Source organism: Lepidothrix coronata, unplaced genomic scaffold (genome assembly GCF_001604755.1).
Source record: "Lepidothrix coronata isolate B3197 unplaced genomic scaffold, Lepidothrix_coronata-1.0 Scaffold92, whole genome shotgun sequence".
Lineage (NCBI taxonomy): Eukaryota > Metazoa > Chordata > Aves > Passeriformes > Pipridae > Lepidothrix > Lepidothrix coronata.
The window spans coordinates 2,626,474-2,642,127 of NW_016690272.1; the positions used below are offsets into that span (position 1 = coordinate 2,626,474).

The window sequence follows — 15,654 nt, forward strand, 5'->3', positions numbered from 1 at the left end:
GTTAAACTTTTCAGAGGTGAGTGGGAGCACAGAAAAGCAAATGTAAAACAGTGTTTGTTTTATAATTCTGCTAGAAATAAGGTAAAGACTTGGTGGGCTACTGTGTGTTTATTGATAAACAGCATTTCCTTTTCAAAAACAAACTGTTTTTAAGTTAACCTGATCAAAGTACACAAGTCTCAGTGGACTTTAAGACAATTCACACAGGCGCTTTTGGTGAGGAAACCGTATTCCAGGTTCCAGGGCAGAAGCCCTCGGGCACAGTCCCTCCTCTGCTCAGCTCAGCCTCGAGTGTTCACCTGCAAAGAGTTCACACAGTCAGGCATAAGAAATCACAGGATACATCACAATGACTTATTTGCTTAAAGATCTTGGGGGTTGGTGACTAATTCCTTGCTTTAAGGTGCAGTATGTATAAAGCATTTTTGTCCCAACTGCTGTTACTAAAAGGCCAAATGGTCTTAAGTAGCACATAAACAGAGAATGCTACACAGTAATCGTATTTTGAAGCACAGCAAGTTAATGCCCTGGACTATCCTGGTGCTTGTGAAGGGAAGATGAACCAAAACACGACGCCAACACTACTCACCACATCATCGATCTTGAGAATGCTGCGCACGGTCTCTGTCGCCAGAGTCAGCGCGCTCAGAGACACCAGCAGAGGCTGCACAACCAGCTCCTCCAGGATGTTGGAAATGCCACCCTGTGGGAACAAGGAGCCTTTACTTTGTGCAAGTCAGACTACAGTTAGATTTAGCACACTTTTTTTTTGGTAGAATCCTGAGGACAGTCAATTCCTACACTATCACAGGGCTTGTCCTCCTCTATTTTCAACAGGAGTGTTACAGAACACATCTCTCCCCAAACACTTGACACACCCTGTCAAAATTAGCCAAGATAAAAGCTCAACAGTGACAACTGAAAAGAAGCTGGGCTGTGGTGCTACTCCTAACACATGAGCACCTTCCACTGCAGATCATACTGATGGATGAGTCTAAATGGATCTACTGTTGTAGCTGAAATGCTTTTGTAGAGACACAGGATCCTTCTTGTCCTGTGGGTAAGGTTTATATAATATCTCCTGTTACCAATGCTCAGGGTGAGCTGTTTGTTGAGGGAAACTGTAGTTTCCCTCGATGCTAATTTTAGGGAGACTGTTATGAGACAAGAACTTGCCCTCTCACTAGTCCAGCCCTAAGGCGAAGCATTTTCCAGGTGTCATAACTCCTTCTTACCTTCCTGACGTTAATGCCAGCTGTTTTCTCTCCTTGGGCATGTCTGTTCCTCAGCTCTGTCACTGTGGAAATAGGGTTGAGCCCTGCATTCTCAGCCAGGGTGGAGGGGATCACCTCCAGGGCATCCCCGTAGGCACGGACGCAGTAGGAGTCCATGCCCTTCAGGGTCCGGGCGTACTCATTGAGCCGCAGCGCCAGCTCGATCTCTGGGGCTCCTCCTCCTGCAATCAGAGCTCTGGGGGCAGAAAGGAACACCAAACCTCAGCACAATCAGGCTTTGTGTGTTACTAACTCACCATGTGAACCAAATGGTGTCGTTACCTTTTCTTAACTAAGCATCTTATGACACACAGGGCGTCGTGAATGGAGCGCTCGGCTTCCTCCAGGACGAGTTTGTTGGATCCACGGACCACGATGCTCACAGTTTTTCCAGGGTTTGTGCAGCCTGTAATCTAAAACATAAAACCAAATACTAAGACTGGCGGGAGAAAAGGTTCTGGACAAAAAGACACTTCCATCGGTGTTTTCAAGTTCTGTAACAGCACTGATGTCTGGCCAAGCAAAACCATGGCACTGCCCAAGCTGGTGCTACTCAGAGCTTAGAAGGAGGTAGTTAAATGTAATAAATTCAGTAATGAAAGCCATTAAAGTTATCAATTGTTATTAAAATAGCTGGCAGATGTTAAGCTGTATTAACATTCTGTCCCTCACTCACCTTTATTAGTTTCCCAGAACCGTTCAGGTTGACCTCCTCTGCCAGCTCAGCAGAGCCCAGCATGTCAGGGGTGAACTGGTCAATGTGAGCCACAGGCTTAGTTCCAATTGTCTGAAAAAATAATGGGAAAAAAAATTAATCCAGAGGCTGACTGCAGAGTCAGCAAGTACCCTGCATGTTGTTCTTCTGCTTATTACAGTAAAACAGAGTGTCAGGGCTGTGGCTTTTACATCCGTCCTGAATCCTTCTAAAAGTGTGGCTGCTCAACAGAATGGGAATGGTTTTTAGGGAAATGGATGTTTTTGCATTATAGTCAAAACATGAAGCTTGAGAAAGTGTCATAATAAACTGGCCCTGGCTGGGCAGTTAGTTTTGGGGTAGATTTCAAACACTGCTACTAATTTATATAACCCACTTTACCTTGCATATAAACTCAATGTCTTCTCTTTCAATGTCTTTGACCACCATGATCTTAACTTTGTTCAGAAAGTGGAGGGCCAGGTCACTGAGAGCATCCCTGAAAACGAGAGGGAAGGAATCAGGCCACAGTGCTCAAATTCCTTCAGAGTACAAAGTAAGGATGTCATGAAACTCAAAATAGAGACAATGAGAGTGCTTTCTAAAGGTACAGTCACTGTTACTCTGCCAGGTGTGGCTGTTACTATTTGGCTTCATTTTTCCAGGTTTTCCCAACAATTCGAATTGTTCCCTGAAACACAGACAGAAAGCCACCAATTTGGTATTAACATACCTAAGAATAGACTTCTGAATTAGCAGGACATTGCACCCAGCCTTCTTTATCTGCTTCACCAAATTCAGAATATAGGCTCGCTCTTCACGCAGGACTCTGTCCATTTGAGCATAATCAGAAACAACTATCTGGTTGTCCATCTATTTAAGAATAGAAAATAAAAGAGAAAAGCAACTATGAGCACCTGCTGACTTAAAAAGCAAGTGTCCAAACATTCCATGTTCTTTAATTTAGCACCCTGTGATTCAAAGCCAACAAGCACAACAGTAAAATACATCTTATTAGAAATGGTTCAGTATTTCTTATAATTTTAAACAATTTTGGTTTTTCATACCAACTGTAAGTTTTTTTTAAGACTCAGCAGACCTTCCCTCTAGCTGTGGCACAGAGCTGACATCACAGCATCTTAAAAAACACCACGTGTCACCATTACATTTGCATCTCCCAAGTAAGTCCCAGAGCACGAGGTTTCTCTCTAGTCCCAGTCTGACTTACATCTGTCTTTGGAGCTGACAAGCAGAACTGAATGAGGCCAATTTTGGCTTTTTCCACTCTGGTCACGCCGGTATTTGCCACTTTCTGAGTCAGGACCAGTCCTTCAACCAGTTCACAATCATCGATTGTGCCTCTGGAAACAAACACAAGCCATGACTGAAGCTCTGGGAAGCTGATTTCACAGGGATAAAATTTATCCAATTACAAGTTGTTTCTTACCCCAACTTCTTAACAATTTTAATATCTCTGAGGTCCACGCTGTTGGCTGTAGTTGGGTCAATCACCTTCATCACAGCGTCCACACTCATTGGAGAAAGCAAACTGGAATACTGACACACAACCTAAGGGATTTGATCATGAAGAGAGATTTAACACTGAGAAACAGCAATTTCCAAACAACGTTGTCATTGCACTTCAGCGTTTGACTTTGGAATTTTGAATCAAAGCTTGTTTTCCCTCCCTGCCCACCCAGTGTCTCAACAAGGCATTTTCCTGACGGCTGCTCCAGGGCAAGGAAGGAGCGATGCCAGTGGGGAAACCCTAAAGACAACTGAATTTCTCTTTCTTAGAAAAACTTTTAAAGTGAGACCTTTGAGCCTGGATTTATGATGTTCAGGGTATTGTTAGTAAGGGAAGAGCAGCACAGAGTGGGAAAAGCTGGAAGGCCTGGCTTGGCTGGAGGTTCCCAGTCCAGGAGCTGCCCTACCTTTGAGTTCAGCGAAGTCGTTGCACTGTTGAGCAAAGTCTCCCTGTCACTGAGCTCCACTGGCTGGGCCATGTTGGTCAGCACCTCAATACCCTTATCCAAAGCTTTCTGGAATGACTCCGAAATGATGGTGGGGTGAATTCCTGTGCATAGAGAAAGAAAGGCTGTCAGGCAGTTCATGCTTTCAAACCAATGGTTCTTTCTTTTTTTCTTCACCTCCTTTTTTCCATTTGAAAATTCAAAAGACTCAGGTCAGAATAAATGGAAGAAGATTCAGCAATATGTTCTTCACAGGTGCATAACCTCCCTTATTACTTTCCACCATTAAAACAGAAGGTAAAAGCTGTAACATTCCAAATAATTTGTCCTCACAGAGAATTCCTGCCATGCCTGACATCCCACAAACACCTTCCCCAAGTTCCCTTTGCCCCTGGCAATCTCAAAACTGCTGCTGTTCAGGTGATGCCTGTGAGGAGCCTGACAGAGATTTTATTTCAGATTTTATATTCAGATTTTCTCACAGTTCAGTAGGAAGCTCCTCAATTTCCCTGGAGTGGGATGCACCCTTTATCTTTTCAACTGAGAACAGCTACTTTAAATCTTTGTCAGACACAAGTGGACAGAAGACTTTACTACTTGCATATTAAATATATATATATGTAGATATATTTACCTTTTTGAAGGAGTCTGGAACAGGCATCCAAAAGAGCTCCAGCAATGACAACAACAGATGTTGTGCCATCACCAGCTTCAATATCTTGTGCTTTGGACAGCTCTACCAACTAAAGGAGAAATGACACAAGTTTACATATATATATATATATTCCTGCTTACTTGCAAACACAATAATAAAAAATGAGATATTCAGGAACACAGCAATACTGAAATTAACTTTGATACTAGGTTGAATCATGTCTCTTTTTAATTTGAAGTGTGCACCTTCTGCAATTTCCTTCCCACACTTGTACCCCTGTTTGGCTGAAATAAAACTGTGGTCGGATAAATCACTTAGAGAAGCAAAGCTTTCTACTATCAAACAGCTTTAGCTTTTCCTTCCCTGGAGGAGGGTCACAGGAAGCTCATTTCCACCTCCAACCACAATCAGATCCAAGAGAAATACACTGAACATCCCAAAGGACCATGGTGCTGCATCCTCAGACCACCTGAACACAACTCATTCCCTTTTCTCATTCCCTTCTGTCCCAGGGATTTGGGACAGGACTTTTCTTTCTTAGATGAAGGTTTGGGTTGGGTTTTTTATGTTTTAAAACACCCCCAGAGGGATTATGCACAAGGGACACCGGGTAAGAAATAAGGACTCGTAACTCCCCAGCACATCTTACAAGCAAAATAAATGTTCCCTGAGCACAGTGCACAAAGTTTCTTCTCTGTCACCAGCGGGTAATGCTCCTCAAATCCATGTTTTCTCATCCCAGAAACTGAGCTGTGGCACAAATCATTGTCCCAGCCATGGCAAAGGAACCACTCACCATTTTGGCTGCAGGGTGCAGGACCTGCATCTGCTTCAGGATAGTGGCACCATCATTAGTGATTGTCACATCTCCTTTAGCATCCTGGATCTGGGAAGGAAGGGGAAAGGCACAGCTCTGATCAGTAAACCTTGAATTTGAGACTCAACACCAAGTGTTCTCCCTGACAGCTTCATTTCCCAAACCCAGATGTGCATTTAGTTCCTACTTTCCCTTAAATAACTGAAACCTGGGAAAAAATTTAGGACATGTTGGATTTATGATATCTTCACTAAGCTTAATGTTTTTAAAATGGGAAAAAATTTCTGAAAAAATTAAGAGCATACCATTTTATCCATTCCCTTTGGTCCAAGACTTGTTCTAATCGCATCGGCAACAGCTGGGAAGAGAAGAAAACGTTTGCGAGCTCATCTAAAGAACTACAAACACTCCAGCACTTAAATATGCCTTCTAAATATAAACTATTAAGCAGTTTCCAGATATACTAAATGATTTCAAATAATGGAATGACGTAAAGCGCTGCAATATCAGTACTGAGTTCCGCAGATCTTTCTTTTAAACAATTAATATCTGATGGTTTGATCGCAGCCATTTTAAACCTGAGAGATAACAAAGAAACGTGATGCGCCCCGTAATCGCTCGGGGAATCGTGTCAGTGCCGGGCATCGCATCCCCCCTCCACCTCCAGCCACTAAAAACACGGAATTCCAGCTCCCAGGGATAGGGCCACGCGGTTCTCCACCCCCCCACACACACACCTTTGCCGGCCGCGATGTTGCTGAAGCGGATCTGGGCGGGCTTGTCGCGGTCCTGGTAGGCGCCCTTGGCCCTGTTGGCGGCCCCGGCGGGGGCCCTGCCGGGCGCGCTCTCGGGCATGGCCGGGATGTGGGGATAAGCCGGGAATCAGCGCGGGACGGACCCGCCGGGATGGGCACACCGGGATCCTTCCAGAACGGGGGCCTTCCGCGCTGCCGCCGCCTGAGGGTGCCCGCCGCGCGCCTGCGCGCTGCCCGCGCCGGCAGGAAATCCCTCCCTCCTCCTGCCGGCCGGCGAACGCCGCGGACGCCTATGGAGGAGCCGGGCGCGCGCGCGCGCGCGCGGGGAGGGGAGAAGGGGGGTCCTTAGGAGGGTTTTTCCCGCCCCGGCGGGGGCGGGTCCGGCGCGCGCCGCGCTGAGGGGGCGCCGCCGCTGGGGGGCGCCAGGGAGTGCATCCACCGGGATCGCTCTGAGGGGACGCGGGGAATGGAGGGAGGGAGGAAGGGATGGGGTGGGACGGGACCGGACAGGACAGGACAGGATAGGATAGGATAGGACAGGACAGGACAGGGCTCTAGAGCCCCAGGGATCCCGCCATCATCGAACCGGGGCACTGAGGGACGAATGGTGTGGGATGGAGGCCCGGGGGATCTCGCCATCGTCCCCTCAGGGAGCCGGGACACTGAGGGATGGACGCTGTGGGACAGAGTCCTACAGTCCAGGAGATCCCGCCGTAGGCCCCTCAGGGAGCCGGGGAAGGCGGGATGGACGGTGTGGGATGAGTCCTACAGCCCGGTCATCCCCTCAGGGAGCCGGGACACTGAGGGGTGGATGGTGTGGGCTGGGGCTCTACAGCCCGGGGAAGTTCAGTGTGTTACAAGAAAATACACGTTGTTTCTGTTCTTTTCCTGTAGCTCAAGTCAGTCTCGCTTCACTCGCGACAAAGCTGCTGCTTAAACCCCTTTTCGGCAACGGGTTCTGCGAAAGATAAAACGAAACCAGGTGCTCAAAACCTACCCAGAACAGGTGGGCTGGCACAGCAGGTCCCGGAGTTAGGAGGGAAAAGCTGCAAGATGCCACAGGGAGACAAATAAAAGGGAATGGCTGGGGCTGCCTGGCCCTGGGTCAGAGCAGGAGGGGCATAGAGCTACACCCACATTCCCGGGTTTATGTGGCGCCAATATTAAGGGTTTTGTAACAGTTATACCTCTTAGGATGATCTTGCCTCAACTACAGTATAAGAGGCTTCTGTATGTTTTTTTTTTTAATTTCTGAATAGCTATTGAAATAATTTTCTTCACCTGAGAGAGAACACAAACATGACGTGGTTTAGATGCAAAGCACACACTTGAAACCACACAGCGAATTCATTTTGTTCAAAGTAAGACAGCAGTTCAAAAAAGAGCTCTGACTGAAATTAAAGTGTCCATGTAATACCTAAACACTATAATTTTTATGGCATATCTCTGACTGAGTATGAAAAGTCAGGGTTTAAAGTGCTCCTGTGTAGGGACAATTATCCAAGAAATGTGTCCCTGCACCAGCAAGGTGCTGCTAATGTCAGATGTTGGATGAAGGATGGGAGGTCTTGAGGTTGTTTTCCCTTTCTATCAGGAGCTCATTGCAAGTGAAACACACCCTTATGGTGAGCAATTTTCTAGTGCCAGCAGCAGCTTTGTACCGTGAGATGTCAAAATAAAGCATTTGTACAGTTGTCAGAACAACAAAAAAAAAGAATAGAGGAAAAAAAAGATTCCACAGTCACATGATTTCATCACCTCTCATTTTTAGCAGTTGCTTTTGATTTTTACTTTTCTGGGTTTATGCACCACTGAAACACAGGTGACTGAGAGGAGGTTTTGGAAGTGAATGGTGTTTGCCTTTGAATATTCAATTTTTAACAGGCAGGGAAGAAAACAGTTGTAAGTGTAAAGGTAGAGAGAGGTCCATCCTTACATGGGGGAAAGGTCTCCTAGTAACAGTCTTGATTTATATCACCTGCATATAAATCTGGATTTTTATCACCTCCAAAACCACCAGAAACACATCCTAAATGGCTGAAATCGCTGGGAACTCTGACCCTGCTCTTTAATTCCACCAAGCATTGCTGGCAACAGCACCAAATCCTGCATATTTAACAGTAATGCAACGTTATAGCTGGAATCAGCAGAGAGCCAAAGGACCTGACAGGAAAACACAGCCGGGTTTGTGTTGTTACCAGCAGTTGTCACGTGCTGCTCAGTGTTGTCCGAGGGTCAGGGGCGAGTATTTCCCGGGATTTCGAAGGAAATGAAGGTTAGATCTGATTCTGTCACAGCCACCCTGTTACACACAGCTCTGTGCTTGGCAAAACCAGCCCCTCTGGTGTTGGGAATCATTTGGGGTCAAGGTTTGTTCTGTTGCTGGGTGGAGCCTGGGTTTTGAGTTGGTCTGTAGGGAGCTGCTGAGCTAAGTTTAGGGCTGCTGTGGTTAGTGGCTCCCTTCTTCCTGACAATTTTGGTCTGGCAGGGTTCCTTCCCTGGAGCTGGGCTTCAGGCAGAGGGAGGGTTTCATCAGCCAGCAGGTTTGTGCTGGATTTAAGATGACTTTTCTGGCTCATTTAATGGGTTTTGTCACCCACTGTCACTCCATCTGCCTCGCTCTGTGTCCAACAGAAACCCCCTGCTGTGGTTGCATTTGATCTCAGGTCCTTGCAGGTGTGAAGGTGGCATTGGCTGGAGGCTGATCCAGAGCAGGCTCTGGGTTTTATCTCTTGGTGCCACAAACAAGTCATAAAAATAGCTTGTTGCCTGCTACCTGTAATTTAGACGAGCAGACACGAGGGGCTATCAGGCTGTTGAGTTTTGTTTAGGGCTCTGGCTACTACTCAGTTTTTTCCTCCATTCTGTGTGAAATAGAGATTATTTTTCTTTTTACTTGCATGTATTTAGGGGCAGCCTTATGGTTATCCTTCTTCCTGCAGTGTCCCATTGCCCCATGTCCTTCAAATAGGACTTGGACCTGATTTTGACTAAATGTGGAAGGAACTCTGCCTGTTCTGGCTTGGTGTGAACAGGCAGCTGCACAGAGGAGAGGTTTTTAGTGAAAGGCACACTGAGGGCAGAGCTCAGTCCTCTGGGATATTTGTTGCTGGCACGATGTCCCTGTGGCTTTCCAAGTTTTATTTTACTCAGGCAGAGGCAACAAACCACTACCAGTGGTGGTGATGACAGCAGAAGGAATGACTGCCAAAAAGAGGGTGACATCATTTCACCTCATGGCCTTAGATAAGATATTAACTACCATTCCTTAATCATGCTCTGATAAGAGCAAGTGCCTTCCAAACATTTAATGAGCATAATACTCGTGCCTTCCCAGCACAAAATATTTAACACAGCAAGGATACTTTAGTTTTTTCAAAGAAGAAGAAAGTCTCAGCCTAGTGCTGAGTGTGTGATATTTTTTTCCCCTCTTCTCTGTGGAGCTTCATTCCAGAAGTTATGGCTGCTGAGCCCTGCAGGAGCTGCCAGTCCTGCACAGCAGGGATAGCTGCATCACTGCTTCCACCTCCTGGAAGAGACAGTGAACGAGGGATTCTGGGTTTTATGGGTTTTCTTGGCATTCTTTTACTCGATTTCTTCTGATTTTCCTTCCTTGCTCTTAAGAAAAAAAAAATGTACATTTTTTTCCTTATCAGTGGCAAGTTGGCAGAGAAATTCCTGGTCCTAAGGCTACAAAAAGAATTAGAGGCAGGGACAGACAAGCTGCTGAGTCACAGTTTGTGGGACTGGGACTGCTGCTGCTGATAATTTTCTGCACTTCTTCCCTCTCTCCCTTCCCGTGTGAGTAGGGAAGGACACGCAGGTGCACAGAGGAGAGCACATGAGTAGTGTAAATGAGCCTTGCTCTGCAGGGTGGAGTGCTGTGGTGAAAGAATGAGTATTTCCACGTGGGAGAGTACCTGGGGAGATGATTCCACCCTCTCCCTCTAGATGCCAGCAGAACACCAGCCTTGCTGTAAGGGATTGCTTCCTGAACGTATTTCAGAACGTTATTATTGTTATTTGTTGTGCTGCTTGATTACTCTTCAGAGAGGTTGGGATTACCTTTGTAATATATTGTCCTGCTGCAGAACAAACTGCATCCTTTGCAGAGCTGAGAGAAGAAAAAGCACCAGGAGTTTAAACATGTTCTTTTATGAATATCTCTGTCTGCAAACACAAAACATGTTCTCACCTGTGATAAATATCTCTGTTATTTCACAGGTAGAGAGGAAATCAGAGGCTTCTTGGCAAGCAAGATCCTGAGCCCTCGGAGCAATCCTGAGTGTGGTGGTTTGGCTTGTGCATCCTTCCATGAAAGGCTGATGGAGCTGGGAGCACTGTGAGCTTCCTGCCTTGGACTGCATCATCTCCCAGCTGGCCTTTTTAATGCCTGTCACCCCTCTGGCCTGGGACAACTCTCCAAAGCAGCCTCCCTTCTGTCGCTGAGGAGGATTAGGATCAGGCTGAAGCACTTGGTGCTGCTGTTCTGCACTTTCCCACCCACCTGCTCACAGGGCTCTCAGGGGCTGCTGCTCTGAATGACTTTTCGGCATCAGCACTGAAAACAGGGTGGTCCCTCTCTGTTCCCTCACAGCCAGCAAGGGTTCTGGCCCTTGGAGAGCTCCTTTTCTTCCCTGTGTGGAGGCCTTTTCAGGGATCAGCTCCTTTTCCTGGAGTGTTTCTGCTGGGAGGCTCCATGAGACTCAGTGACTGCTGTTAGAGGCAGAGCAGTGCTCACTTCTGCCCTGACACCCTGGGGATCCCCCATGGACACCGCTGGCTGTTGTGGACTTGCTTTTCTTGGACTTGGTTCTTTGGAAAGGAGAAAAACACTGACAACTGAACGGAGAAGGATCTTGATGAGACTTTCTTCTTAGGAAGAAAAGCCAGAAAAAACCCTACACAAGCTGTCCAGAGAATGCATTGAAATGCTCCCTGCGCTTCCCCCAAGGGATCTTCCCCTCACACAGACACGGGACTAGTGGAGCTGCAGAACAGTAAGTGGAATATTAATTATATTTTTTTTAATGGGTTGGCTTTTTATATAGCTTTTGTTTGAGAGGTGTGTGGGTTACCCCAGTCGTGCTGGCAAAGGTCGATGTGTTTGAAGCTGGAGGTACAAACAGTTTGCTGTTGGGTGCAAGGGGGAAGAGGGGGAGGAACAAGCGGGCGGAGCAAAGCTGGGAGTTTCCTAACTTGGGTTTGTGTGTGTGGGTGGGAAAGTTTCTGTTCAGCCCCTTGGTTGTTCTCACTGCTCCAGTCCCCAACAGCGCTGTGAGAGTTCACTCCACTGCTAAGAGTATTGGAAATGCTGGAAATATCCAAACTGGTCATGAGTCGTGTTTACAAGGACAGCTCTGGGGTTTGAGGTTGGGAGGGGGGATGACATTTTTTTTTCTGCAGTTATGCTTGGATATTTTGTAGAAACCAGAAAATGGACTTCAAGATAACTTTGCCCTGTTGATTAAAATATTGCTTGTTGTATTTTTATTTCTAAATCAATAGATGCAGCTACAATAAGATGCCTAGAGGGGATGATGTGGTGATTGAGTTTTTCTAGAAGTTTACATCCTTTTTAAGAACTAGCAATAGCAGTGCTTCCAAAAAAAGGTTTTATACTTGAATACTTACTTTGAAAATGTTGTGACTTACTCAAATGAGAGTTGCTCTTTTGAATAATAGTTATTTTGCCTGTTCTTGAGCTGCAGCAGCTCTTTACAGGACACAGGAGTTCTGGGTGGGAATACAGGAAGGATTCTTTTTATCCAAGCTGGAATTTTTCAAGTACAGCAGAACAAAGCCATAAGCTTTTGTAACTTAAAAATTATTTCAGAGTGTCTATGTGATATAACCAAGTAAGACTTCTTGTAGCTTAGCACGAATATCAGGAAAAAGTGAAGAGAAATCAGTTGTGACAAAACCAAATCTCACAATGGGAAAGGTTCAAGAGACTGAAGTTGGTGTGAGGTTGCACTTCCAGGTGGTGTCAGGTTGGAGTGTGCCCTGGTCACTGATCCTCAGGGAAGTCAAATTCTGGTGCTTTGTGGCTTTCTGGCTCAGTGATTTTGAGCTGCATTGTGGTAAAGGGTAATTAGATGTGTCCTCTCAAATTTCATTTTAAACAATGTCCTCTTGCTTTGGACTAACTCTCAGTTAAGTTGAAACAATCTTTATTTTCAGTTGCAGTATCTATTTTTTTTGTCCTCCCCTAGGGTTAATCTTCAAGACAATATAAATTGCTATTCACAAATCTCTTATTTGTTTCTGTTTCTGGTAAACCCAAATACCCCAGCCAAGGTCTCTGTGTTGTACAAACACAAGGGAATATATGATCTCTGCCCCACTTTGGGAAAATGAGTCTTTGACTCATTTGCTCACTTCAGATGAAATAATGACTATCATCTGTGCCTGCTCGCTAATCCTTCCAGGAAATGCAGGGAAAATCAGCCCAGAAATAAATATGAAAACCCCAGTCCAAACAAAGACAAGTCTGAACTACCAGAGTGTGAAAATAAAAGAGATTTTCAAAGTGAAAGGTGACTCCATCCTTCTCCATTTGCATTTCCCTTCTATTGTGAGTTTGAGTCATGGGGCTCAGCCAAGCTCAGGAGACACACACAGCAGGAATCCGTGTCTGTCCAGGGACAGTGTCATTGCCAGTGCCACAAACTCCCATGAAAGGGCTGCAAGCCTGTAATGGTGAGGATGGCAGAGCCACCTTCTGCACAGGCAAAATGAAAGCTCTTAGGACATGAGAGAACACAAACTTACCATCACAAAAACCATTTCTTTACTAAATGCTGAAAGTTTCTTCCAAAACAACAAAAGGAGTTAATTGCTCAGGCTAAACCGTTATAGGTGGTAAAGACAACACCAAGATCCAAGTCTTTAACAAAGAACCAGAACTCAGCTCTGTAGCTTTTATTTCTGTTAATACTGAAAGCATTAAAAAAAGAACAGAACAGAGAGTCTCTTGCACAGCACCTTTCCCTCGGAGGTCTGGGGGGACTTTACACAGTGTCTGTACAGCAGCAGGAACAGCAGTTGCTGGGACATAAACCTCTGGGGAAGTATCTGACAGGGACAAACGCCTCCCCTTCCACAAACATCTCTCTGAATTTTAATGGCAAGCTCAAAGCTGGGATTGTCAGCATCTCTTACTATCGTTGTAGCAGGAAGTAGCACCCAAAAATTAATCTGGAAGATGTCTGCAGAACTCTCTGCTGCCAGGGGGTGGGATTTCGGTTTTTCAAGTCTCAGCAACACACACATTAAATAGTTTCATTACTCATCTTTTTGCCTCTATGAGGTAAATCAGCTGCTAAATCTGGGGATGGGATGGATTACTGGGATGGAACAACCATCTCTACTTAAAATCCATTGGGAAACAAATGTTACCATGCTCCCCTTACCACTTCTTGGGTCAGTGCTGTACTGCAAACCCCCACTGCCTGGGAACTGCTTGTGGAAGCACTTGGGAGACTCCAACATCACACAAAGACAAGACAAAACAATGATCCCTGCCCGAAGGATCCTGCACAGTCCTTTTTACATTTAATCTTTGTTTCTTTTTCCTGAACTGAAGTGAGGCTGAGCAGCTGCAGCCTCTGGAGTTGCTTAATGGAGTTAGAGCTGCACAGCACCTTGTCACCGAGCCCACTCACTCCTTCCAGTAACGCTCCCTTTTTGGATAATGCCTTTAAAAAATTGAACCCCCAACTTCCTTCTGTGAATAAAAGCAGAGTGTGCCACGCTCAGCTAGATGCACCTTGGATCATGGCTCTCAGCTGATTGTGTCCATGAGATACTGGAGGCAGACAGCTGGCCAGGGAGCCTCTCACTGTGTGAAATTCATGCTACTCTATTTGTAGGTGATTATAAAAACAGCTTTTCAAGGTTAGTGTCCAGCTTTGCTGCTGCTTAATACATGAACCACAGTCCAGAGGCTTTTATCTGGTTGATACCTTCATTATTAGTTTTTCTTTCTGGTGGTTTGCTCTCCCTTAGAAACAGGAGGGTTATGAAATCTAGTTGTTCATAGTTTTGCTGAAAGATGCTTTGAGAGTCTCCCAAAAACATACCAAGGTGATGGAAACAGTGAGCTCTGAATGTGCAGAACAGTAACCCAGAGCTAATTACTGGTTTGTATTTTTAGTGGATAATCGAAGGCCGGGTTCTTGTAGGAGACCAAGTGTGTACCATACTGCTCGCTGTGAGGCTTCTTACATGCCTTACACAGACATGCAGACAAAACAATCGTGGTAATGAGAAAGAATCCACTTGCTGCAGACAGAGCAACAAAGACAGACTTGTAGCTGGGTTTTGTTTTAAATCTGGTGCACGAATTACCTGGAATTTCCTGACCTGTTATCTGGCTTGACCCGGCTTTGTTCGAAGCTGTCACGCAAATGTTGTAAGTGGTGTATGGTGACAGATTATACAGAGTGTACTGCCTGGCTGTGGGATAAATATTATCCATGACAAACTGCCTGTCCTCGTTGCCTTGGGCAAGGAGCAGCAGCTCATAGGTGTGAACAACCGAATTTGGGGCGCACCAGTGAATCAGGGCAGAGCTGTCTGTAACTTCGGTCACCTCGCTGAGCCTCGGTGGGTCTGGAACCTCCTCCTCCGTCGACATGCCCGGGCATAAACACTGGGACACGCTCTGGAGTTCACTGCACGGCTTCTGGAGGTGCCTGCAGGGGTTGTAGTCACAGGAGATGTGTCCCACTTGCACTGGGGTTTCCTTCGGCTGTTCATCGTAGTCGTAGTAGTCGACATAGTGTGCCGGCGGCCTGGTGGGAGCGGGCTTTGAGTTCAGCTGTGGGGGGCTCGGCTGTGGGGTACCCTGTGGGGTGCCCTCCCCACCAGGGCTGGCAAACGAGTGAACAGAATGGTCAGTGGTGTTGGGGGTCCCTGTTCCTCCAGCAGAATAACGACTGGTGGTCTGGCTGGACGGACCTTCCTGGGGAGACGTTGTGTCGGTTGTTCTGAGCTCTCCCTTGGGCTGCTCTGTTCCTGTTTGACTCGTGGAGCCGAACTGAGCAAAGAGCTCTTTGAGGAAAACTGGGAAGGAGGTTACGGATGTGAAGGAAGGGGGACTGCTTGTGGATTCAGGAACTGCCTCCTCCTGGTGGGAGGAACTGTTGGCCTTTGTGAGCATCGGCTCTGGCTCCGTTGGGTGCAGAGCCGTGCTCATTGCATCCCTCTGGATCAGGGAGCTGGTATAAGTGTCTCTGGTCAGCATTGGACTGGCTGTTGTGCTCATTGCATCCCTCTGGATCAGGGAGCTGGTGTAAGTGTCTCTGGTTAGTGTTGGGCTGGCTGTGGCGCTCATTAAATCCCCCAGGATCAGGGAGCTGGTAGAAGTGTCTCTGGTTAGTGTTGGGCTGGCTGTGGCGCTCATTAAATCCCCCAGGATCAGGGAGCTGGTAGAAGTGTCTCTGGTGAGCACTGGGTTGGCTGTTGTGCTCATTGCATCCC

General features: G+C 46.4%; 3 protein-coding genes across 3 annotated transcripts in view; 1 reads left to right on the forward strand and 2 right to left on the reverse strand.

The window, feature by feature from the left end:
• Positions 1–89: 89 nt before the first annotated feature.
• CCT4 (chaperonin containing TCP1 subunit 4) lies at positions 90–6,356 on the reverse strand. Its single transcript, XM_017821761.1, has 14 exons — positions 6,151–6,356; positions 5,719–5,771; positions 5,393–5,482; positions 4,576–4,684; positions 3,903–4,045; positions 3,416–3,537; positions 3,197–3,329; positions 2,702–2,841; positions 2,371–2,467; positions 1,951–2,061; positions 1,557–1,687; positions 1,236–1,470; positions 590–703; positions 90–299 (listed from the first exon to the last, which is right to left on the reverse strand). The coding sequence occupies exons 1-14, from the start codon at positions 6,266–6,268 to the stop codon at positions 282–284; spliced, it is 1,614 nt and encodes a 537-aa protein (XP_017677250.1). The 5' UTR covers positions 6,269–6,356; the 3' UTR covers positions 90–281.
• Positions 6,357–6,710: 354 nt separating this feature from the next.
• Positions 6,711–15,654, forward strand: part of BMP2 (bone morphogenetic protein 2) — a 217,469-nt gene continuing 208,525 nt past the window's right edge. Inside the window, exons 1-2 of the mRNA XM_017821790.1 lie at positions 6,711–7,174; positions 10,393–11,168. The gene's annotated coding sequence lies outside the window, so the exon portion shown is untranslated. The remainder of the gene's footprint in view (positions 7,175–10,392; positions 11,169–15,654) is intronic.
• LRRN4 (leucine rich repeat neuronal 4) overlaps positions 12,989–15,654 on the reverse strand; it is an 8,739-nt gene continuing 6,073 nt past the window's right edge. The window contains exon 6 of the mRNA XM_017821799.1: positions 12,989–15,426. Coding sequence (XP_017677288.1) covers positions 14,303–15,426 — 1,124 coding nt within the window. The 3' untranslated portion in view covers positions 12,989–14,302. The remainder of the gene's footprint in view (positions 15,427–15,654) is intronic.